General features: G+C 49.6%; 2 protein-coding genes across 4 annotated transcripts in view; one reads left to right on the top strand and one right to left on the bottom strand.

Moving 5' to 3' along the window:
• LOC119449547 (tudor domain-containing protein 3) overlaps window positions 1-23372 on the top strand; it is a 134754-nt gene that overhangs the window by 46036 nt on the left and 65346 nt on the right. The gene's annotated exons all lie outside the window — the stretch shown is intronic.
• The window catches only part of LOC119449546 (protein toll), a 28235-nt gene continuing 5865 nt past the window's right edge, over window positions 1003-23372 (bottom strand). Inside the window, exons 1-2 of one of the 3 annotated variants that reach the window (XM_037712738.2) lie at window positions 6859-7512; window positions 1003-4782 (exon numbers count right to left, since the gene is read on the bottom strand). In XM_037712738.2, coding sequence (XP_037568666.1) covers window positions 1517-4771 — 3255 coding nt within the window. In that variant the 5' untranslated portion in view covers window positions 4772-4782; window positions 6859-7512 and the 3' untranslated portion in view covers window positions 1003-1516. Of the gene's footprint in view, window positions 4783-6298; window positions 6551-6858; window positions 7513-23372 lie in introns of those variants that run through there. The other 2 variants (XM_049665294.1, XM_037712737.2) reach the window with 2 other exon arrangements.

Here is a 23372-nt window from a genome sequence, read left to right on the forward strand (position 1 = left end):
CACGGCTTGTTATGAATGTGTGCATCCCGCAGAAAAAATATCCTGCTACTGGTATAGACGTAAAAGGTTCATGGTTCATACAACAATTCTGACATGCACCTTAACCCATGTGCTATGTCTTGCAGCTGTAGCATGCACCTTGATAATACCTGGAGGTGTATTTCTCACCATGTATGCGAACTCTCACATTTTTTCTCCTAGGAATGGAGTCATTTTGTGAGAGATGTTGGATTTCGGATGGGTTCTTGCCCTCTGATAACTTGCCACACATCTGTCTTGTTATGCTGAACTAAAAAGAAAATTGAGCTCACTTTTTAATGCGGTTGCTATTCGTCTGCATTAATTTTTGGGGAGCTTTGACATCAATGGACATGCTCTAGACATTCCCCCGGGGTCACCAGTTGAAAGTGCTGTCCAGGGTAATGAACAAAGATGTTATTGTGACAAGGCTTGTTCATGGAAATGTAATATGAATTACATTCCAGATATAGTGCAAGCGTGAAGGCTGATTGCTTTCTTACTTCCACAGTTGACTTCTCTCAGTAAATAAATTCTTCCTGATGACAGTCATGTGCACATTGTTTGCCTTTACGGTACTCTGCAAAATACAATTACAGTTAAAAGCCAAACAATATTTGGGCTTCCAAAAGTAAACGGTGACTAAGCATGCAGTATCCTTCTGTGTCATTGTTAAGCACAGGGCTCATTGATATGCTTATGTTGTATTGTCTTCTATCACTCCACCCATTTTTCTTAGCGTTGTTGTGTGTCTTGCATCAGCAGTATCATCAGTAGCATGGCACCTCTTCCGTGATTGCTGAGTTAACCTTTGAGTTTTCACTTGTGTCATTTGAACAGGAGGGGAACGTTTTGAGTGGGAACAAATTTGCCCCTTGTTTATGCTTGGCACTCTACCTTGACAGCTTTTGGAAAATTGTCGCACATTCGTAGTTGATACACATGAGGATCACAAATACACAGTAATTCACGGCACAAAGAAGCTCACTCAGCAGGGTTTTATGTTAATGTTATTGTTTTTACAAATACAGTAACTTCAGAAAGTCTGAGTATTCAGCACATGTTTACAACCATCTGGTGGTTAGTGAGTTGACTTTGTACACTGCTTTACATTCGCATGCAGGTACCATTGCACTTTCTGTTCGTGACGTGCTGGTAATACTGTCCTTTATAAACATGGGGCACTGTCTTGTGTGTTGTTCTTTCCCATGATGAACACCAAGCACTGTAACAGCACCATTGTGAATTGCACTTGCACTTGGTGGTACTCGGCACATGCACGCGCACACACACACACACACGCACACACACAGTAGATGCACAGATAGTGAGTGAGATTGTCTAGGCCACAGTTCAAACAAATCGCACCACCTCATTCTGCAGTTCACATACACAGTTCACTTGTCTGTTGAGGGAGTTAACACTCTGAAAGGCAAGCATAAGTCCCTGATCTTATGTTTCTACACCCACTTTGGCATCGGTCAAAATGAGCATCTTTTCACACAGGCTGCACTTTAGGCTCAAGGGTTCCAAGACCTCGCAACGTCTTTCTTGGAGGTGCCACTACACTAGTCTGGTCCTGGTTGTTGTTTTCTATCCTAACTGGGGGTTCTTCTGGCTCATCCTGCTTTTCTCTCGCTTTTTCTTGTTTTTGGCCGGCTGTGAGGTTTGCAATTTGGTCCTCAACAGTCTTGACCATTGCAGTGTTTGGGCGGTTCCTCATGGCCAGTTTATTCGTTGGTGGAACCTGCTTTCGATGTGGCATTGCATATTTCAGCTTCTCCCAGAACCAGCGCTCACCCCAGATGAGATAAGTCTTCGTGGTGAGCAAGAACTTGAGCTCTTTGTCGAGTGTTTCTTTTGGCGGCAGTTCACCACGTACAATCACGATAAGTCTGTCCACCCGATCTTCTAGCATCTGGTAGTAGGCTGTGTGGAACTCCACTTGAAACCAGAGGCTTTCGAGAAAGTCCTTGGATACCACAAGGATGGTTCTGCGACTGTTTTGCACTGAGTTGACGATGTTCCAGCTGATGTTGTAACCAGGCAGCCAGTCGCGCTCATGAATGCAGAGCTTGAACTTCTCTTCGTTGGTTTCCAGGCTGTTGAGTAGTGCCATGGCAATATCACGATCAGCACTGCTGTAGGATACAAATGCATCATATGTTTTGTCCTCATCCAGGTCCTCCTCACTGAAGATACACACAAACACATTGTAAAAGTGTATGTAGACATAGGCGATGATGGTCTGACGGTTTCTGTAATAGAGGATCAACACCACCACAAGAAGCACCGCAAGCACCACACAGATCACCGACACAGCTGCCAACTGCTTCCTTTGCGCACTGTAGTCTGTTGGGCAGTAGACAGAGTCTGGTATCTCATTGATGTAGGACAGTGCCAAGGTATTGTTGATGCTTATCTTTTCTCCACATGCAATGTCCAGGTAGTCCTTTATCATGTAGACATGCCCACGTAGCCAAACCTTGAAGGGAAAAGTAGAGCAGTCACAGGTCCACGGGTTGCCACTGAGTGACAGGCTGAGAGTTGCAGAGCTGTTGGCGAACATAGCCATAAGTTCTGGTGTCATGGAGCGCAAGCTGTTGTTGGTCAGAGAGAGATACTGTAGCCGGCGTGGAAGTCTCCTTGCATCAAATGCTCGTAAGTCATTGCTGTCGAGGTGCACTTCAGTCAAGTTTTCCCACTGTTGAGAGCTAAGGTCCTCAATGGTTGAAATCTGGTTGTTTTGTAAGTAGAGAATATTTGTGTTTGGTGGCGAAACCAATGGAAGGCCGGTAAGGTTGCCCTGCCTGCAGTCCATGTGTGTGGTGTAGTCCATCCGCCGAAAGTAGCACGTACATTCATCTGGGCAGTTCTCCTTAATTTTACATGTGAGTTGTTCAAGGTCCACATCCAAGAGATTTTTCCCTTTTAGTACTTTTGGGCTTTCACAAGTATAATCTGGAGAGTTCTTGAACAGTGCAATGTCCTTTTGGTTATTGTCAGACAAGTACTTGATGAAGTCGTACAGTTGACAGTTGCACTCGAAGGGATTTCCATCTAAGTGATAGTAATGCTCTGATGCTGTGTCAGTATTGTAGGTTTTTTCTCTGGTTTCATACTTCTTTAGGATTTCAAGTTCTGTGACCTGCACAGCCTTTATTTTGTTGAAGCGCAAAGAAACTTCTGTGCTTGTAGAGATGAGGTTTGGCACCCTCAGGTAAGTTATATTGTTGTAGTCAAGGTTGAGCTTCTCCAAGGCCAAATAAATGTCCCAGTTGATGTCCGGGAACTGAACAAGTTTATTTCTTGAAAGGTCAACTCGTCTGAGCTTCTTGTTTAGACCAAAAGGAGCATTTCCTTCAAGCACCTTTAACTTGTTTTTTCCTAGCTTCAGGTCCTCCAGCTTTTGCAGCCTTTGGAATGTTTCCTGCTCAATGCTTTCTATAAAGTTGTACTCAAAACTAAGAACTTTCAAGCTAATCAAGTTGTCGAAAGGGCCTGCTTTTAGTGTGACAAAATTGTTTCTGTAAAAGATAAGTGTCTCCAGGACAAACTGCTTTTCAAACACTGTTAATGGCAACTCGGTCAGGTCGTTATAGCTCAGGTCCAAGTTTAGAAGTTTTGTATTCTCCCTGAACAAGTTTGCGGGTAATGAAGTGAGTCTATTGTTCACCATTCGAATGTTCTTCATATTTCCTGCATATGCAAAAAACTTCTCTGGAATGCTTGTAAAATTGCAGTCCAGAAGTGTGATATTCTCCAACCTGCTCAAGCCCGTGAGGAGCCGCTCAGGTGGGGATCCCAATTTGTTGAGGACACTGAGATTTAAATCTCCCAACAGCCTGTTGTTCTTGAATAGGGTGTCTGGCAGCATTGTGAAGGGATTCCCACCCATCTTGAGATTCTCAATGCCGGTTAGGTCAGCTAGATCTTTGTCAGTGATGTTGGTCAGGCTGTTAAGCAAGAGGTCGAGATTCTTCACTGATGTCAGGTTGGTGAAGATTCCTTGGGGAAGCTCGGTAAGGTTGTTCTTGTAGAGGTAAATGCTGATGAGCTTGTCGAGACCCCTAAACTGACTAGAGTGCAGGCTCTGCAGCAAATTGCTGCCCAACTGGATGCTGGTGATGTTCTTGAGCGGCCAGAAGACCTTCTCGGGGAGATTTTCGAGCGCGTTATTGTTGAGCTCGAGGTTGACAAGCGTGGTGAGGTTGGTGAACGCGTCCTCTGGTACAAACCTCAGGTCCTTGCTCCCGGTTACAGTGAGCCTCTTGAGCTTGTCAAGGCCTTCGAAGAGCCGGGCGTCCAGCGTGTCACCCATCTGGCAGCTGATCAGTTGCAACGACGTTACCTCCAGCCCCTCAAGCACTTGGGCGAACGAACCGTTTGGCATGGGGCAGTAGCTGAAGGAGAAGCGCTCTACCTCACTCACGCTGAAGTTCTGGAAGAATGCCGCCTGGTACGGGGCCGCGGTGTCGCACTGCACACGTATGATGTCATTGATGGCATACTCGACGACGAACGCCTGCTGCGGCTCGTTGGCCTGCGCATCGTAGCAGGACAGGTGCCAGCCGCCGAGGTCGTCGTGGCCGAAGCGCGAGTCGCAGTCGCACATGTAGCCTGGCACACGCGGCACATTGTTGCAGTGGCGGCCGTGTACACTGTCCGGCAGGAGTAGAAGTAGCAGCAGCCAGGCCGCCAGTGCCGGAAGCAAGGCGTGCTCAACTCCCTTCCAATGCCGGCCATGACGCATACTGGGGCCACCTGCGCCATAGAGAGAAGAAACAACGAGAGTTCTAGTCGGATAGACAGACAAATGTGGCGCAACCGATTCCGTGGCTGGATTGGCCTTCTTCGGTGCCCTCCTCAAGCGTGTGCATATGTCTAACGAACGCTGGGAGCGTAAAACACGTCGTGCGTAGACACTTTGCATGCAAGGAAATGAAAAAGGACGTTAGCTTCGCTCAGATGAAGGGTTCGCTGTATTGGAATGTGCAATTTTGTCTCCCGAACGTGAGAACGTTATGCACCTTCACTGTATCTTCTAAGTAATTTTGTTTGCATGCAAAGTCAATGATATCATTAGCACTACAAGCATTTATTTTAACAAACTTAAAGGGACACTAAAGACAAAGTTCCACAATACCAAAAAAGCCATTTTAATCGTTCGAAGACGTTTGGTAAGTCAGAAAAGATCCAAGGACGAAAGATTGGTGGCGACGCCGCCTCGAAATTCACCCACCAACCTGCAGTGATATCATGAATTTCGATGTCGCCCGCTCGGGTCTAGTGAAATGTTAATCGGCAAAAATGGTCTGCATTGTATTCTAAAATAGCAAATGATTGGCCATATGAAGTTTCAATAACGTTTACTGAACCACAACAGCCTAAATACGAAAAAACACTTTGGAATCCTTGACGTCACATGGATGTACTGGCCCTGGTGTTCCGGCGCGAAATTGAAAAATTAATTTATAAGTCATTTTACCTTCTAATAATAAGCCTATTACCGCGAAATCAACGAAAGTAAAGCTCTTCAAGGATATTGTTAAAATCTAAAATGATCCAGTATTTCTCTTTAGTGGCCCTTTAACGTGTAGCAAGGTGTAGAACGGGCATTAAGCACGCTACACTCACCCTTGCCTTCTAAATGCTGTAGGCTCCTCTACGTAAATCCCCCCCTCTCCGCTTTCTAAAAGAAGAAATAAATCATGCCTGCACCTGGATCGCGCTTAGTATGCTGTTCAGAGGTGATGTCGCGCATGAATTCTGTGCACACGCTCTTGTTTGCACACGCAAGGACGGGCTTCGTCTTCACACATGATTTTGGTACCATTGCACTTATGTTATGTAGCCACGGGTAACACAGCACGCACACTCAAGATCAGGTATCCCCACTTTGAGCGCAGATGACAGCCTGTAGTACCCACGTTTGTTGAAGAGGTTGCCTTAAGGGCTCCACTTATTCAGTGAATTGGCGCCGTGCATAAACAGTCATTAATTTCCTTTTCAGAGATTTAGGAGACCCCGGTATTTACAAAAGTTCATATGGGCCTCGTGAAAATAAGCGCGTTTTCTGAACTAGCACAGCCTCTTTAGATTGTTGCCGTCCCTTACGCGACATGTTGCAGTCAACATAGTGAGCACTGGTGCAAAACTGGTTGAATGAAAATGGCTGGTAGAAAATAAAAGGGTACCAGGTGGTACATGATCTGACGGGTTCTTCGTCGTAACGCACATGAGTCCTCAGCTTGCTCCACATACTTTCAAAACGTCTAACCTTTCATTGTGGCATCCACGCTCCTAAGGCCGCATCCCGTCATGGAGTTCTCTTGGTCACTTGTTGGAAAGCTCGGCGGTGCGTCCGATCGAATGTACAACCAGGGAGCAATTTAGATGCGTGACCGTCGGCACATAATGCCACCCTCCCTTGACTGTGAGTCTGCTGCCGCTGTCTGCAGGCAACATCTTTACGCCATCCAAGATGCGCCACTTCGCGGTAGTATTTCAATGCTTCGTACCGTCTATCAGCAAGATTTTAGCGGGAAATCCCCCGGTACTACTTGGACCAGGCTTCTCCGATGCCCCCTCCTACCCCCCTTCATTTTTCTGCAGCCTGTAATCGGCGGCTTTGAAGAGGGTCAGTGGAAGAACGAGCTCGGTGTGGCGCAGGATGTCCAAATGGCACCCTTGCCCCGCCACGACGTGTCGTCCGCCGTCGTGTGTCCGCCGCTGCCCTATCCCGCTCCTCGCGCATACCCCCTCCCCCCACTGGCACCGAAGCACCCCGACTTCCGCAGGACGCCGTTCGGGAGCATCGCGCTCGCGAGCGAAAATTACCTCGCCGTTCGAAGCCCAGGACTAGAGGACTTGGTCCGCGCGTCCGCCGGATGCTGCTGTGTTCCCTCCAATGATCTGGCTCAGAAAGAGGCGCACGGGGAAAAAGTCTGCGCCGCGCGCACACTCTACGACCAGGCAAGAGTTCGTCGAGCGGCGGCAAACGACTGTCGCTGATGGCCTGCCGCGCAGTGAGAGACGCATGGGCGCGAGATTCGGCTACGCCCTTGGACGCATCTCCACGGCCCGCTTGCTGCTGCTGCTGCCGCCGTAGCAGCGATGGTGGCGGCGGTGGTGGCAGCTTCAGCGGGCGCGCTGCCAACGTGTTCCGCGTACGAGAGACGATTGCGACCCCGCCTGGAAAGCGAATGCGTTCTTGTCTGGCGGGTGGCTCGCTCGCCCTCGCCAGGGCAGACGTGTGCCGCGTGGCTGGGAGGTATTGGAACGCCTCGTTGTCGTTTGCCCGGTTCCATCGCGACGACGCGGTGATACGCTGCTGCTGCTGCTGCTGCGCGAATGTGATGCCGAGCAGGCTCGAATGCGGCACACGTTTGGGGGCAACGCTGCTTCGCGGCCTTGGACAGAAGCGTGCCTGAAGCGAAGGAGCGAAGAAGGTGCGCGACACGAACGAGCGAACGAAAGTGGAAACTTTAGCGTGTCGCCTCTGTCACTGTGGAGTTTTATTCGTTTATGCGTACGTAAGTAGCAGAGACTGCCCGCTTTTGCGGCTGACAGCCGCAAACAGGAAGCTGCCTGATGTCTGTTGGCTGTGGAAACGGAACCACGATGTCCCCCCGTACAGAAATGGACATGTCCTTACTCCTGACACGCATGTGACGGGGCTACTTCGCACTTGTATGCTCGAACAAGTGGTTCTTGCTATTTGGATAAAAAAAAAAAGACAAAAGAACATCAGGCGCTTTATTTGATTTCTTCTGGAGGCTGGCGAGTGTGTATGTGCTCTTTATGCCAGTCACACAGATTCTCAGCTTTCTTTTGTTCTTAACGAACGCCGCCACGGTTGCATGGTCTATAACAAAGACTTTTGCCCTAAAGTGGTGTCTTTACACCATGCACAGTATATATGCATGGCAGCCTCTGTGCAACCAAGCGTGACAACTTTTAATCGAGGCGGAACGCTTTCCTGACAGCGCGGAAGTCGCTTGACGCCTTGCTGTGGTGAAGCTCAGAATTTCTAGTCCGCATATCGAACCTCGTAACCTATGCCCATGTCATGGCCAGCATAAGGGTGCGTACAATTACAAATGCTGTACAAAAAAAAAAAAAAAAAAAAAAAAATCGTCCATAGACTGAGGCAGCGCACCGGGAGCAGATGTGTTTATTGCAAAATTTGTTCAGCGATATTAGCACTGTGGATAAATACAATTCTAAGTATTACTTGAAACATTAATACATTTGACAACATATCTTGAGGACTTATCTCTAGAAATTGCTGCTAAGCATATGCATTTTCGCTAAATGGATACTTCATTACTGCCCGGCTGCAATTCCGCAATTGCGACATGAGCCCTAAACTTGAATGACTGAAATTTTAATTAGTGAAGCTTTGTTGATTAGCTAATCACCCGGTATCATGTGTACGTGCACTCGCCTTTTCTGTAAGACCGAGTGTGACGGTGTCAGTCCGTGTTCACCTCTTTCGTTTACACAAAGGCGAGCGTTGCGAATTCATCTGTCGCGTTAAGAAGGGATCTGACGTTGCGGTGCCACAGACCCTCGAGTAGCCTCCGTGGTAAACAAGCCTCATAGCACGCGCTCGCCGACGATAGCAGAAGCAACTCAGACTTGCTGGCCAAGCGGTGTGATATCAAGCGCACCATCTGGTTTCGTCTTCGTTGTGAAAGACTCCGAGCGCTGCTGCTGCTGACCTTGCTAAGCGATCCCTTTGCGGACAGCTACTGGACCCAGAAGGCAGCGAGGAGAGACGGCTAGACCCGGTAGTTTCCTTGAAGCCATGTCTGCTGGGTGTTTTGAGACATTCGAGTGTGCGCTTCTCAGCAGCAGTAGCAGTCCCCCGGTCGTTCGAGATATCGGAGGACCGCTGTATGCTTCTATTTGAAGGAAGCGCACGTGGGACCTGTTTGCATAAGGGTATCGCCTTATCGTGAAACACAGTGTCATTTTCCGCAACCAAACGCTATTGAGCTCATGTAGTGGGTCAAGAATTGGCGTTGCGTTTTTCTCTGAGAAGTGTGGCGCACATATCCATTACGAGTTCCAGCTGCGACTTTGTAGAATCGGAAAAAAGAGAATCGACTCCTCGTCCGTTTATGCGCGATAACATCAGCCCCAGTTGATCCCATCGAGCCCGGTGGTCAGACGAGCGCGCTTGCGAGGTTTCCGGTTTCGTCTGGCCGACGGCGATGTGAAAGGAAAAACAAAAAAGTCGAGTTGGTTTATCGCATGTGTGAGCGCGCGACCTTACAGCAGCGGCTCGTTGCACTATGCGTCTGTGTGTGAGGGTTCTACACGGTCATGTAAAGGTCAAGATGACCAAAGATTATTTACGATACGCTGAGAGCTTTGTTTGCGATGTAAACGAGTTGGCCGAGTTCCAGTCTTGTGGGGGGCGAGGCGCGCATGCATGCCGCCGAAGACGTGGAACTCCGGTGGCCGGCGGCCTGTTTGTCCTCGGAGAGCGGGCGGGAGCTAGAGGATGCATGCTCTCCGTGTGAGGAGGGTTTTTCGCCGGCAAACATTCTTGGTGGAAGGGGAAATCTGGCGAGGGAGTTGAAAATCGCGGATAAGACCAGAGACGACACTCTTCGCGTTTTTCCAAGTATATACGTACATTTCCGCGCTTTCCGCGGGCGCTCCGCCGGTTAATCGTGCACGCTTCCTGTGTGAGGCGGCAGCCTGTGGGATTTCCACAATGCGAGGGCTGTTCTCCATTCGCTACCGTCAGTGTTAATTTTGAGGGACAATGCTTGTCTTTCAAAAGCAACCAAACTCCGGCGAAAGTCGTGTGTATATTCCCGAACGCCGTCCCTTGAACCCTACAGGCCAATGCATAATGCGCATTATTTTCCGTACTGCGCGCCGCTGGAGTACCCTAGACCACAAGTCTCGCAAGTCACGTCAAGCATTGGCCCGCACATATATTCTACGCTCTTACCAAGCGTGCTTGGGATCTCCGCTTTATAGGCAGATAGCGCGACACTGAATACGTCTGCGTCAAGCTGACGTTCTCGGATACTCGCTGGTACTGGCTCCGCTCGCCCTCCTAATTACGTCACCACCGAGTGTGCAACGTGAACGTCACAGAAAGGAACTATAGCAAACGGTTCTCAGCGTTATCGCTGAGCGGAGCGGACTCGTCGTCCTGACGGGTCTCCGACTCGCTGTACAACAAGCATGCGACCTGCATCAGCGGTCGTCCTTCTTCTCCCGAGAAGCGGGTCACGCAACGGCCCTCGTGAGTCTTCGCGAACGCCGTGGGCACCTCGAGGTGTGATGGTGGGGGTCCAGATGCGCACACGTTTGCGGATGCCGCCTCTTCGGCTCGTTTCTGGGGCGCCTGATAGCCCCGCCGCGGCGTTGCTTGCTCCTTCTTTCCCGCCTCGAAGACAAAGGGTGCTTACGGAGCCGGCGGGAGAATAAGCGAGGCTTGAGGCGCGCAAACACAGGCGCGTGCGCGCGCAAGAGAGCACGGGGAAGCCGTTCGAGTGGCGCTACCGAATCCGCGTGTCCTGTTTGACTCGACGGTTCGTCGCTGTCTCCGTCGTGCGGGCGCGTCGCGACGCCTAACCTAGTGACCCACGCGGTTGGAGCGGGGCGCGACGTCCCTGGCAGACCGCGAGGAATGCAGCGCAGGACGGGATTCCCAGGCGTGCTCGTGAGCGTGAATGCGGTTGCCCTTGTTTGTTTCGTGTAGCGCTGTCCGCGTATTAGGGCTCTTGAGACGCATTCGGGCAGATTTGTGCGCGTGTCCGTGTTTGTGTGCGGGTTCGCGCGTGTATGTCCTGTGCTTTCTCGACCCGGTTTCCGCGATTCTTAGCCACACAACGGTAATAGGTGTAATAGCTGGTCCTTCCCTCTTGGTAACGCTAAAGGGACCGCGCTAGACTGTCCGAATGTGGTAAATTAAGCTGCTTATTCGCCAAACAATGCTGTCATAAACATCTGAGGGTAACAAAAAAAAAAAAGTGACGCTGGCAGTTAAAAAAGAAAAGAAAATGATGACAGTATTAATATGTTACCTTCTTCTTTACGTAAAACCCCAGAAAGAAGGTAACATATTATTACTGTCATCTTTTTCTTGTCTTCTTTTAACTGCGAGCGTCACATATTTTTTTGTCTTCAACTTTCCTGGGGCGTTCTGCCTGACGAACGAATGACATCACATGCACTTGGATTTGTATGTATGCTGAATCTAGGCATGAACGTGAAAAAAAAAAAAAAAAAAACTATGTTATACGAAGCAGCAGCAGCGCAATCGGCGCGTTTCGTCTGCTGTCGTCGCTGTTTCGTTGACCGCGTATACGTATGCCCCGTTTCAATTCACGGAAAGAGCAACGTTCGGACGCTTTGTTCACTTTCAAATCTTGTGAAATTGTGTCGCTTTCTGGGGGAAATTTTGTTCATTGCCGAATGTTCCAGATGACTGAATTGCGTGCGCAACACATCTTCTGAGTTGATCTGGTTGGGTGAGTGCTTTCCGCATATGCTATCGGCGCGCGTAGCAACGGTTTCTTCATACCCGGCGTTGTTCGACGCGCAGAAACAAGCCAGGCAATCGTGTCGTCGAGATTGCTGTAGGACTGTTTGGGGAAATCCTGCTCCAAGGTAATGGACGGTCATTTGTTGCTCTACGTAAGCGCGCTTTGGGCTTGCGAATTGCCACGAGCACATATTCCTGGGCCTTTTATTTCTCAGTAGACTTCTGCAGCTGAGCACTTTATATCATGGGATTTCGTTTCTTTTTTTTTTTTTTCCTGCCAGGGCGGCATCTTCGTTCTAGTTATAACGGCAGCACTCCAGAGTCTCCCTGTAATACGCGAGGAGAAGGGAATTGCACCAGGAATCGCGGTATATATGGCGTGTATAGGGTAAATATGCAGCCAAGAACCTTTGTGTTCTGCGGCTGACCTGCTCTGCATTTTCTCCGCAGCTATCTAGATGCTACGCGGTGTTCTATACCTTGGTCATTGCGTGCACGTTATGCAATGGCGCGCAGCTGAATAACCCTGCACCCTTTGAGCGATGCTCGCGCTAATTCGATGCAACGCCAAATGCGAGGCCTCTGCTCTGTCTTTTGTTTAGTCTGCCTGGCGCTCGTGTACCTTCTAAATAATAATAGCATGTGAGACGAAGCGCGACACGCGCTGGCGTAACGATACAAGAGAAACGCGTATACTACGGGGAAGTCCCTTCACCGTTGCTCTTTACCACGCTTAATCCCCATTACACGTAGCGCTCATTACATTTATTAATATTAAATAGCCGTGTCGCGTCCATTGTTCATATTACTACATGCTTAATGCTAACCGCGCGCGCCCGCCGAGACTGCGCCGTAAAATAAGTTAGAAGTTGCGCAGTCGACTTTGGCAGACGTCTCTGCAGCACGCGAATCCACGAAGGGGCCAACGGTGTTCCTTGCTCATTACGAGAAACTTGAGTCTGAGACGATTATGTGCCTGTTCTCTGGGCCGAAATATGAGACAGATGTGCGAGAAAGGCGGATAAAGCTAACGAACGACCCCATTGTTGTAATCTTGGGTTGGTTTCAAGCCCATCGTAGCTTTACTGTAAAGCAGGCATTCCTTATGTTTTAATATATTTGTGTTTGTATCTCATCAGTTTCCTGAGAGATTCCACATGGCGCAATCCGCACTGAGTGACGTGTATGGAGGAGATGTTCTCGCGCTCGTATTCAGTGGACTTACGACCAACTCTAATGGGGAGATTTGTGTCCGAATGCAAGTTATGAACGTTAAGCAGACCACATGTTTGCGTTAGCTAGAGAGGGAGTGATTGTGAAGAGGAGGAGGCGTTATTTTCTTCAAACGTTTAGGAAGCATGGCTCAGCGCCTTGGGGAAGGAAAGGGGGACATAAAGAAGAGAGAGGAGGTTGAGGCAGTCACAACGCCGTTGGCAGTCAGCGGTAGTTGTATATATGTATGTATTTGAAGAATAACAGAAAAAGTCAAGTGCAAACCTTCTTATACACTTGACGCTTCCGGTTCTTCTTCTAACGTCTGTGTTATTCTGTACCATACATCGCAACATATTTGTGTAAAGTTCTCTGTCGATGAGCGTTATCGGAGAGTTGGTGTATGCGCCTGATCGTCTTCTCTTTGCTGTTTGTAACTTCGTTTAACTTGGCTGCTTGTCAAATAAGGAGATGGGAAAATTTAGTTCATTTCCTTGTCGTTGGTTCGCGATAGGTGCTTTTCATATAGCGTTCCCTTTCCGTCGCAAAACTTTCGTCGCTTTTCGTCACAACACTTCAGATATTCGCGTAGCCATATTCGAAATTTCATTGTTCCCCGAGTCTGTCGGTGCAGGACCGTTCGGTGCACTCGTGGGAATGGCTGTGTTTCGAGCTTATAACAACAGACGTCGTGGGCAGGATGTCGGGGTCAGCCCAGCTAACCGGATTCGCGCAAGCCTCTCGCTTGCCGGCGAAGCAGCTCGGCGGCGTGACCCTCCTCCTGGCGTTTGGCGAGCGCGCTTCCGCACGCAATATATAAGCTTGCCGCCGGGCGACGTGATGGACGAGGCGTGCCCGTCGGCAAGACGAAGCCTTCAGCCGCTTGATTTTCTTTCTTTCTTTCTTTTTTTTTTTTTTTCAGCGGCAAGCCACGTGCGCGTTCGTTTAGAAGTTCGCACGCAAAGCGGCGGCGGAAGCTTTGTACTGTGTCGCCTGTGCGTACCATTTCGCTATTGCTGCGGAAGGGCGGTAAAATTATCGCAGGCAGGGCATAAGACTGCAGGAGTCGTGGGTTAAACGGCGTCGAACGTGACACGAACATCACCGAGAAAGGTCGACGTAACACAAGGCTCTGTTGTTAACTGTGACGTTGGTTTAAGTGTTGGCTGTCGAGCGAATACAGCCCACCCGGCGTCTAACCAAAGCAGAAACTCCGCGTCGTCTGGTGAGTTCCATAAAGTTTGATACAAAAATGACTAAAAGGAAGTCTGCCGCTAGTGTCTGCCGGAGCTGCAAGTATGCAATGGTTCAGCCAGCGTGGAAATGATTGACCGTGCATGGATTCGCCCTAAACTTTATCTTTCTGCCTTCGATCGGCTTTGTGACGTTGCAAGCTGACCATGTTCAACAAGAAATTACTGTTGTAAGTATAACAATTCGCAATGATTACGCATGTGAGCAGCGACTAAACGCCTTACTCTGTTTAGAAAACTATAGGTGCTTGGGAATTTAGGAGTGCAGCAAATAACGCGACAAGAACGTCCCAAGCCGCAAGCACGTAGATGAGGCGAATCCATGTAGTATATTAACCGTCACTGACAACGATTACAGCCAACAGTTGCCTTTAGTGGCTTTTGTAGGAAACTTGGGGTGATCCCCTTTTGAATCCCTGGCATATTTTCGCTCGGTACGATCCGGGTCTATATGTGCAGTGAATGGTTGCGCGAGCAGGGCATTTCTGGCGTGAGAAACGAAATTTCCTTTTTCTGTTAGACTATGTGACTGCGTCCTCCTTTGGGTCTCTGCTCGTTCCGGTGACTCAGAAAAGGCCTTAAGAGAGCGGTACTTGGTTGTGAAGCAGGTGTGGCGTGTATATCCGTCGAGGCGTACACGCAGAAGCACCTCCTCCGCTTCCTTAAGGCCCTTCCGTACAATGGTTGACCGTGATGATTCCCCAGGGTGTACGTGCTTGCGAACTGCATGCATCGAAGGTATCAGTGTATGGACTTCTTCTGCCTGTATAGTTGACACGGACGTGCGATCACAGTTTGTGATGAAAGCGTTGTCCGCATACATGTGTTCGTCAGCTTGTGGTATTTATTAAACGTTAATTTACTACTTCCTTTTTTTCATATAAATAAAATTATCTAGCTTTAACTTTACTAACAATACTTCGTGGTAGATTTAACCGCACATGTGTCACAGACGAAAGTGTATCTGGCAGCTAGTGAAACGCAGAAAGCTTTGTCGCTGGATGTATAGTAATAGTCACGATTAAATCTGTACGATCGTCACTCTGACTGAACAACATACTTTTATTTATTTATTTACAAATACTGCAGCCCGGAAGGGCTATTGCAGGAGTGGGTGAATAGAATGCGGCAAATACAAATCACAATAAAAGAAGCATATGTGAAAACAGGAAGCCTCGCAGCCTCAACTGCGAGGCTTTCTTTCGAGGAACCCGTATGGGTTTCCTTTGTAGCAATTGCTACATTTGGGTGGGTGTTTCATTTTCTCTTTAATGGTTAAAGGGAGTACTCAATAGCATCCCCAAATTCTTTATGTGGTAAACAACGGATGGAACCAGGCAGATCATTCCAGAGTTCAATAGTCCTAGGAAAGAAACTGTTTTTGAAAGTGTTGGTGCGAGCAAAAAAGACTGATAAGTTTAAGTGATTGCTGTTTCTCGTGATTAGGGGCGTTGCACGGATCAGATGTGTGTTAGGGGAGGCATAATATGGAGAGTAAAATAAAAAGTGCAGAAGTTTCAGAGAATTAATGTGACGACGGTGGGAAAGAGGGGTTAAATTAACCAAGCATATGCAGATGAGATGACGGTGAAAACATTCTGTCGTAGCGGCGGTATATGAAACGAACCGCCTTTTTCTGAACAGATTCAATTTTGTGATTGTCCGAAATTTTGTAAGGGTTCCATGTGGTAGCCGCATATTCAAGAATAGGTCTTACAAGTGTTTTGTATGTAATAAGTTCAGTTTCTTTCAGTATACTTTCGTAAATAGAACCCCCAGTGCGTGCTCAGATTAGGGTTATAGTTCGCCAAATTACTTATTAATATGAAACATGTTCTTCGCTCGATTCGGTGGCCTGCATACATCATTTACATTTGCGGGGTAAAACCTATCGTCAAATATACACTATTCTGTGTTTCTTGCTGTGGGCGCATAGAAAAAAAAAAAGGAAGATATGAGGGAAACGAGATGTTCACATAACGCCCATTTCGCAGCGATAGATATCGAGGCTGCAGTGCTGTTGAGCAAGAGGCATCGTTTGTAATGAGCTGTGCAGTATTATTCGTATTAGGGAAAAATGAACTTCCCGGGCATGTTTTAACGAAAGCACACCGTACATCGCTGAATCTTCCGGATAAGTGAACTACGTGTATAATGTAACCGTGATCACTGCCGCGTGCCAAGTTAATGAGCGGGTCGCTGAGGAACGCCTGTATTGTCGAACAAGGCGTGCAGGTGCCGCGGCGCTGTTTCATTTTATGGTGTATACCGTAGGGGACATTTCACCGTGCTCCGGTATTACGCTGGCTCAGAGACGAGGGCATACATGCCTCACCTTGGCAACGGTATAGCGGAACGCATGTTAGCCATGATGGCATTCTCTACTGTCCATATTTCTCTCTCTTTCCCTCGGCTTACGACATGACAGAGTTCGTCGTAGTTAATTAGGGCGCTGGGACAGGCTCCCAAAAGGGCTGCAGGAAAGAGCACCTACAATCACTATCCCTCGTAGTTATGTCCGGCTGTTGCGCATTGTGTCAACTGCACTTGGCTAACCTGCAGGGTGTCTTAATCTCGATTGGTTTCATTTGTACCTGGTCCAGCAATAGCCTTTCTCTCTTTTTTTTTTTTTTTGACGGGTCGGTGGGGGAGGGGGCGAGGCGTGATTCTGGAGTTTACAAAACAACATTTCGTAATAATGCAGTTGGAAGCCATGCAGTGCCGCGCGGAATTAATTCTTAGAGCTGTTGTTCCGCTGCAGCATGTGTGTGCTTATCAGCGCGCGTAGAGCCTTCTGGACAAAGCGAGCATTTTTGCTTCTACCAGACTTATTGTACAACGTTCGCCTTCCTTCATTAGGGCGACATAACATTGCGACACCAACGGCGTCACACGGCTGAGCTGGAACTGCGCGCACTTTGCTGATATCGCTGACCGCTGTCTTATGAACGCTAAAAGGCGAAGCGACTGCTCGTGTCGAATTACGAGAATGCTTTCCATGCGTGGGCGCATCTTTCTTTCGACGTAATACGAAATACTTTCTTTCAGCGTAATGCGAAATAATTAGGCCTTAGATTATCGAACCTGTGGCCTCACCGAAACGTTGGCACCGTGCAGCAGAAGCTGTGCCTTTCTCCACCTCTAGTCTTGACAAGTCATTCGCTTCTGATTTTGTTTCATTTACACTATACATTTGTCATGTGTCATTCGCGTCAGTTATTAATTCTTCTTCGGGCATAAACGTACCGGTATGCCTGTCTCCATCATCGACGCAAGCGCATGTCCGGTTAATTCAGTGCCGGCCGAAAGTATTCAGTTGGATGGAAAACCGGGCGAGTTTGGTTATGACACGGGCCGAGATGCGCTGTGGTGACCCCTCCTTTTACTCAGTCCGTGTCCAGTCGCGCTGATGCAACCACGAAAGTATTTGTCTGGTGCGGATGGAGCTTCAGGGATTAAATTGAGCTGCTGTTGCTCGTTTTGGGTCAAACGCACCTTGCGGGCTCTACGAATTCATTATCCGTCGACCTACAGCGCACGCAATATAGCTTCGCTTCCCGTCGCGAAGCATTGCGTGATTGGCAAGCTTGCTTGCACCTGTACACCCAGCAACGTTGCTGCGTGCAGTTTTGTGCCTCCAAAGGACATAGACAGTTGCGGCGCGAAAAGAATACGAAGAAAGGACCCGGCTTAGGGAGGAACGAACGGGGACAGCGGAGTTGACTCAGGCGCGTCACTCTCGTGTGTGTGTGTTGTGTGCGTGCGTGGGCCCGTAGTGTATCCCCCGTTCTGTGCCGTGTCGCGCATCGAGGCCCGGAGCACGACCGAGCTGTCGGCAGGCTAGGCGATCGGCACTGTCGGCGGTCCGAAAATTTCCCGCGCTCTGTAACTTCCGCGGTCCTCCAAGCTTTGTGCGTGAGCGAGAGGAGATGGTGTCCGCTGTGTGTGGACCAGTTCCCCCTCCTCTTCTGCAGAGCTTCGCGCCTGGTGGCATCCCTTCTCCAGCTCTTTCAACGAAACCATTTGTGTGCCGTTCTTGTTTTCTTCCCGACGTCGCACGCTTTGCGTGTCGCCATATGGGGCTCCGTTTCTCCTCGCCGCCGGCTCGTTTCACGCCGGCTCAACAACCGTAATAGGCCGTGCGACCCAGAAAAGAGGACCCATCTACTCGCTGGTTCACTTCCGTCACCGTGTGTGTTAGCGAGGGCGTTCGCACCGATCGACCGTCGGTATACACTTTATCTATCTACTTAATAGCGCCTCAATTTTCTTTCTCGACAACGCGTATGCCTGAACTGCCTGATTTCACGCTGTCGTACTTTCCCGTGTGGACACGCGCGCACACTGGCGGACACACGGATAAACAGGCCACGTGTATAGTGTGTACTATAGGCATCGTATCGAAAGGGTCCTGCAGCGTCCCTGTTTCCATTCTATTGTAATATTTCGCTCGAGCACACATTCTCGCCAGGGCGCGCAGAATTCCTTAACTAGCCACTGTTTGTAGGTTTTGTTGAAAGGGGTAGCTGATGGGACAGCATGCACACGAGTAGCGCTAGAGACTGCAGAACGCGCTAGTCCATGGCTCCGTAGCCGTGTGCATACGGACTGGAACACCGCGCGCTTAGGAGCGCGCCGATAGTTTCCGTATAACCGTCGCGAATCTCTGGGGCGTTCTGCCGTCGAGTGTGAGGTAGCAGGTTCGACTCCCAGGTGGCGGTGGCCGCATTCAGATATCAATAAATAAATAAATAAATCAGTCTGAACTATTCCACATAAACCAAGATGGCGGCGTCCGAACAACAATTCGAGTGCGCCTGTAGGCGTGGGCGGCCGCGTCATCCGAATCTGGGAAGCGCGCTGGGCCGTTTCCCATCGCGTGCTAGGCACGGTCTGCTGCCGCAGCTCGCTCACCGCGGATGCCGACAGGAACCGGTTGCTGCGCGCACTCGCCGCCGCTCGCGTTTGTGCGCATTCTCGCGTGCACTGGTCGAGAAGAGAACCCTGTTTCCATCGCGTGTGTGTGTATGCCTGTGCTTGGTGGAGAAATAACTGCTGCCCCTCCTTCTTTCTTCTCTCCTTTTAAAGTTCTCAGCTGCCGCGGGTTGTTGGCGTCGCTTGGCACTTGCTCGCCGTTTCCCAAGTTATGTAGGGCAAGCAAGCGCGCTGCACAGGCGCGCCTTTTTCGGACTCAACGAGCAAGGACGAAAAATATGGAAGAAAAGAAAGAAACGCCAGTTTGTGTGTGTGCTGCGGCGGCAGCTGTCGGATATCCATCTGATAAGAAGGAAGTGCGTGTCTGGCCTCGATGTGCGAAATGGCCCGCGAGGTAGTACATAAATACGCGCACACCGCGCGCGAATAGGCGTCGCGCTATTGTTGCGTTCCATCGCGTCGACTCTGCGCGCTTGTTTGTCATTCGTCTCTGCGGGCCAGTGGCGCGGCTTCTCGCACATTTTATGCCAGACGCCTAAGCTTTTATTTAGTTCACTCTTTTTAACGGCGCACTTTGAGGAAAAAAAAAAAAAACAGAATATATAGTTTTTGCTCCGCTGTTTTCTGTTGCAAGGTCAAAACCAATGCGCAGCCGGCCAAGAATGAAACGCGATCGCTGCGTTGGGCGGCGATTCGCGGAAGATGCGTCACTACGGGAGTGCTGTTCGGAAGGTCAGCTCGTAAACAGTTGGATATTACATGCCGTGGCCATGCCACTGCGTAATTCAGCCAGCCTTTCCATATATATAGACGCTTTATACAAGTGCAGCGCTGGATATGTAACTGGTGGGGTTTCGCTAACGGTTAACTTTCGATAGGCGTTGATGTTGCACGCGTATATATCGTGTGTGTTTGTGTAGAGAGAGAGAGAGAGGTTTCTCGTTCTATCGTGCGTACTTCCGATGGACTCGTGAAACCAGTTGGGGACGTCCTACAGCGCTACTTGGTGATTTTCAACCGACGTGCGGGGATCGCAGTGGTGGAATGCTTGCAACGCGGAAGAGTATTTAAATGTTTGTAGTAAGGAAGGAAGCATCACCAACCCTAAAGGGCGCATTCCACTCTCGGTCTGTGATTCCTGTGCTTATTGCATCCTTTGCACGTAATGTGGTGAACCAGTATAGACGGATCAAGGTAGCCTCCTCGGCTTCGACCATGCAGAGGCGTCCGCACTTTTGCTCCTCGCTCAGAGTCGTCCTTTATGATTGTTATTGATGATGACCGGCTGTCGGTGTTCCTAGGGGCAGTGGCTTAAAGAAAAAAAAAAGAAAGAAAATTCGGTTGGTCGGTTAGAAGCATCTCTCGTGTTGGGCTTCTTCCGTGTTGTCGACTCTGCGCGAGGTCGCGTCCCGTATTTCGCTGGTGAATTCGAAGCGACAACGCAACCTTCTATAATTCTATAAACTCTCTAGAATGATAGAAGGATCGTGAGCGTCACTCTGCGGAGAAATGAAATAAAAGCCTCTTCTACAAGTATACCATTGGAATTCACCTGTTATCACAGTCCTTATAGGTTCGTCTATACGCCTGTCGACATCTCCGATGCGACACGACATCCGAATTCTCACGTTTGGAGGACCGTCGTTTCACGTCCCTATAACTGAGCGTGCGGCGGGGGAAGAGCACAAACTGCTGCCACTCATTCCGCCCTTTGTCCCGCGTCCCCTGCCATACCGTGTCTTCTGGGCCGCGACTGCAACGGGTCAGCGAACGCCTTGCGGTCCTAGCGTCATCGTGCCGTCCGTGTATACGCGGAAATCGACCGTCCGAAGATTCTCCGCGGCGATTTCTACGGTCTGCTGGCGTAGCGCTCTCGCGGTCCGTCTGCGGTGGCAGTCGCTGGGGTCCCCCTTCTTTCCGCGGACCCGGCGGCACGGACACAACCCAGTACGCGACCGCATTCTGCAGTGGCGTCACCACGCACGGTCATTTGCACGAAACTTGCGATGTGTGTGTCGTGTGACGATCGCGCACGCGGCGCATGGACATTCTGACCTCGATGTCTCTCTCACGAGGAGATGACCCGCGTGCCGTCGCAGCCCCAACAATGGCAAGGTATATACCGTCGGTGCTGCGTCGAGGCCTCGGCACATACTGCTCTTTCGCGTCTATTGTCCGCCCTAGATAGTGGGATTGAGTGAGTGCGGGCCAGTTTATGAGTTTTGAGTCCACTGTGGCTACGCAGCCGCGTCGATGTATCCCAGATTCAGCACAGAAAGCAAATGACAGGCGGCGCGGGGAACAAAAACAAACAAGCAAACAAAATCACGTGGTGCTTTATTTTCGGGACAGAACAGCGGATCACAGCGTCGGCAGCGGCGTAGATGGCGGCGCGTGGATGTAAAGGGAAAGCTCCAAGAGCATGGGGTGATTGAATACCCACAACTTGGGTCCTGAGAATCACTTTGTGACGATATAGGATCGGAGTTGCATTTATACAAGTTCCAGCAATTCTCGTGTACTGTTTATTTACGTGACTTACTGGCTGAACCTTGCATTTATATTCTTTTGCGACGGTAACTGTTGCGGCGCTGCGGTTACGTCTCGCGCAGGGGCCGATTGTAACCTCAAAAGTACGGTATACACGCTGGCAGTCGTCGGCCGGCTGTTTCCTTACCATACCTTTAAAAAACGCGGAGCCGTATAATCCGTGGCGCGATATGGAATGATCGTCGCCACCGCCTCCGCTGCCGCACCGTCGTTGTCCAATGTTCGTCGAAAATGACTCTGTCTCGCGCGCGGTTTGTGCAGCGACCGCTTCGCGCGTCGACCCAGTTTTAAGCCGCGCGTAATCTCTTCGCCGCTCCCCGGCATGGAAAGGCGTGCTGTGATGGCAAGCGGGCCTCGATGGTTTTCTGGCCGCCGGCAGATCTCCTTTTGTCATCTGTTCTCGAAATTGCACGCTGTTGCACGGTCAGGTGAGCACGCATGGAATGGTTGTCGTCTTTTCTCCAACAGGGGGCGCTCGATGCGCTCCACTTGTTGAGGTTCCCCGCTTCTAGAGCCGAATTCAGTGGTCCGGCGGCTGGCGCGTATATCGTCTACGTGTGGCGCTCCAATAAATTTTGATAATAATAAGCGCAGATTCCTGCGCTATTTTTGCACCCTCCTCCTCTATGCGGGTCTCATAAACGCTTCAGTTATGTCGCTGTTGCATGGGGCTCTTTTCTTGATTCAGGCGATGCTATGCTCAATTTGTTGAGTTTGTGTGTTTGTGCATGCGCGTGTGTGGGCACGTGCGTGTGCTGCGTGCAGTCTGCGTGTAAGACATCACGTAAACGATTTTGCAATCGTCACCGTAGGCGTTCGTATGCCGTACATACATTTTTAGGAGCGCCGTCAGTTGCACTTCGCTCCTCGAAGAGGCAGGACGTGCGTCGAGTGAGCTCCTGAACAAAAACACTTTGCAATGTGGTGGACGTGGTTTAAATCATGAATCCGGAACTTCAGAGAGGTGCGACGTAACGCTAACGCATTTCTCTCGCATTTACCGCTAAGTTGCGACTGTTTTGTTTTCATCTGACAACTCTTGTGTCAAGCAGTGAGTGTAACTGCCAAGCAACGCCTTGTATTAACCGGCTTGCGAGCGTGTAGCCTTCGCGATTTATCGCGTCCCGGCCCTGTCTACGGAAGGGGCGCCCACTTTCCGAGAGTTGTTTGCCGAACCGTCGCACCAGGGTCACGTTTAGCTCGGCCGGCCTCGTAGAAAAAGGAGCGCCTGCCGATCTTTCAAGTCGGGTCTTGGAATTAGCATCAGGAAAGTCATTTATTCCTGCGGTTGCAAGCCTTCTATTTTAGCGTTTCGATTTAATTTGTAAGTTTCTTTCAATCCATGCGATGTAACGAATCGACTGTGCATGCTGTTATCGTCGAGATGACCAAAACCTATTTCGTTAAAGAGTGTATGTGGCGGCTTCCGCCACATTTAAGTAAAGCGAACTTAAGCGCCACATTAAGCGAACTTCCGAGCAATGCGTCGCTTTCGATCCGGCATATCGTATATAGCCGCGACCACTCTTTATGAGTTAAGCGTCATATTTTCTTTTGCGGAAAAGTGCGGAAGAGAGAAAGAAAGAAAGAAAGAAAGAAAAGAAAACGAAGGAAAGGAGACGGAATCTATCCCATAGCTTACGTTCCATTGCAGCCTCTGCATCTGATGTAGTTAGTTGGCTCTTATCACGCTCTGTGCATGTTCATTATACTCTCTAGCGTGTCGCGTTAGAAACATAAATGGCCAGACAATGTTTGTACACTTCACCCGGTAATAGGTTTACTGATTTTGAAGCTTGGACACCCATACGTGCTCGCTGACCTGGATTTCCTACCGGATTTTGATGAGACCGAGCAAGATAGAGAGAGAGAGAGAAAGTAAGGAA

This window comes from Dermacentor silvarum, chromosome 4 (assembly GCF_013339745.2).
Source record: "Dermacentor silvarum isolate Dsil-2018 chromosome 4, BIME_Dsil_1.4, whole genome shotgun sequence".
NCBI lineage: Eukaryota > Metazoa > Arthropoda > Arachnida > Ixodida > Ixodidae > Dermacentor > Dermacentor silvarum.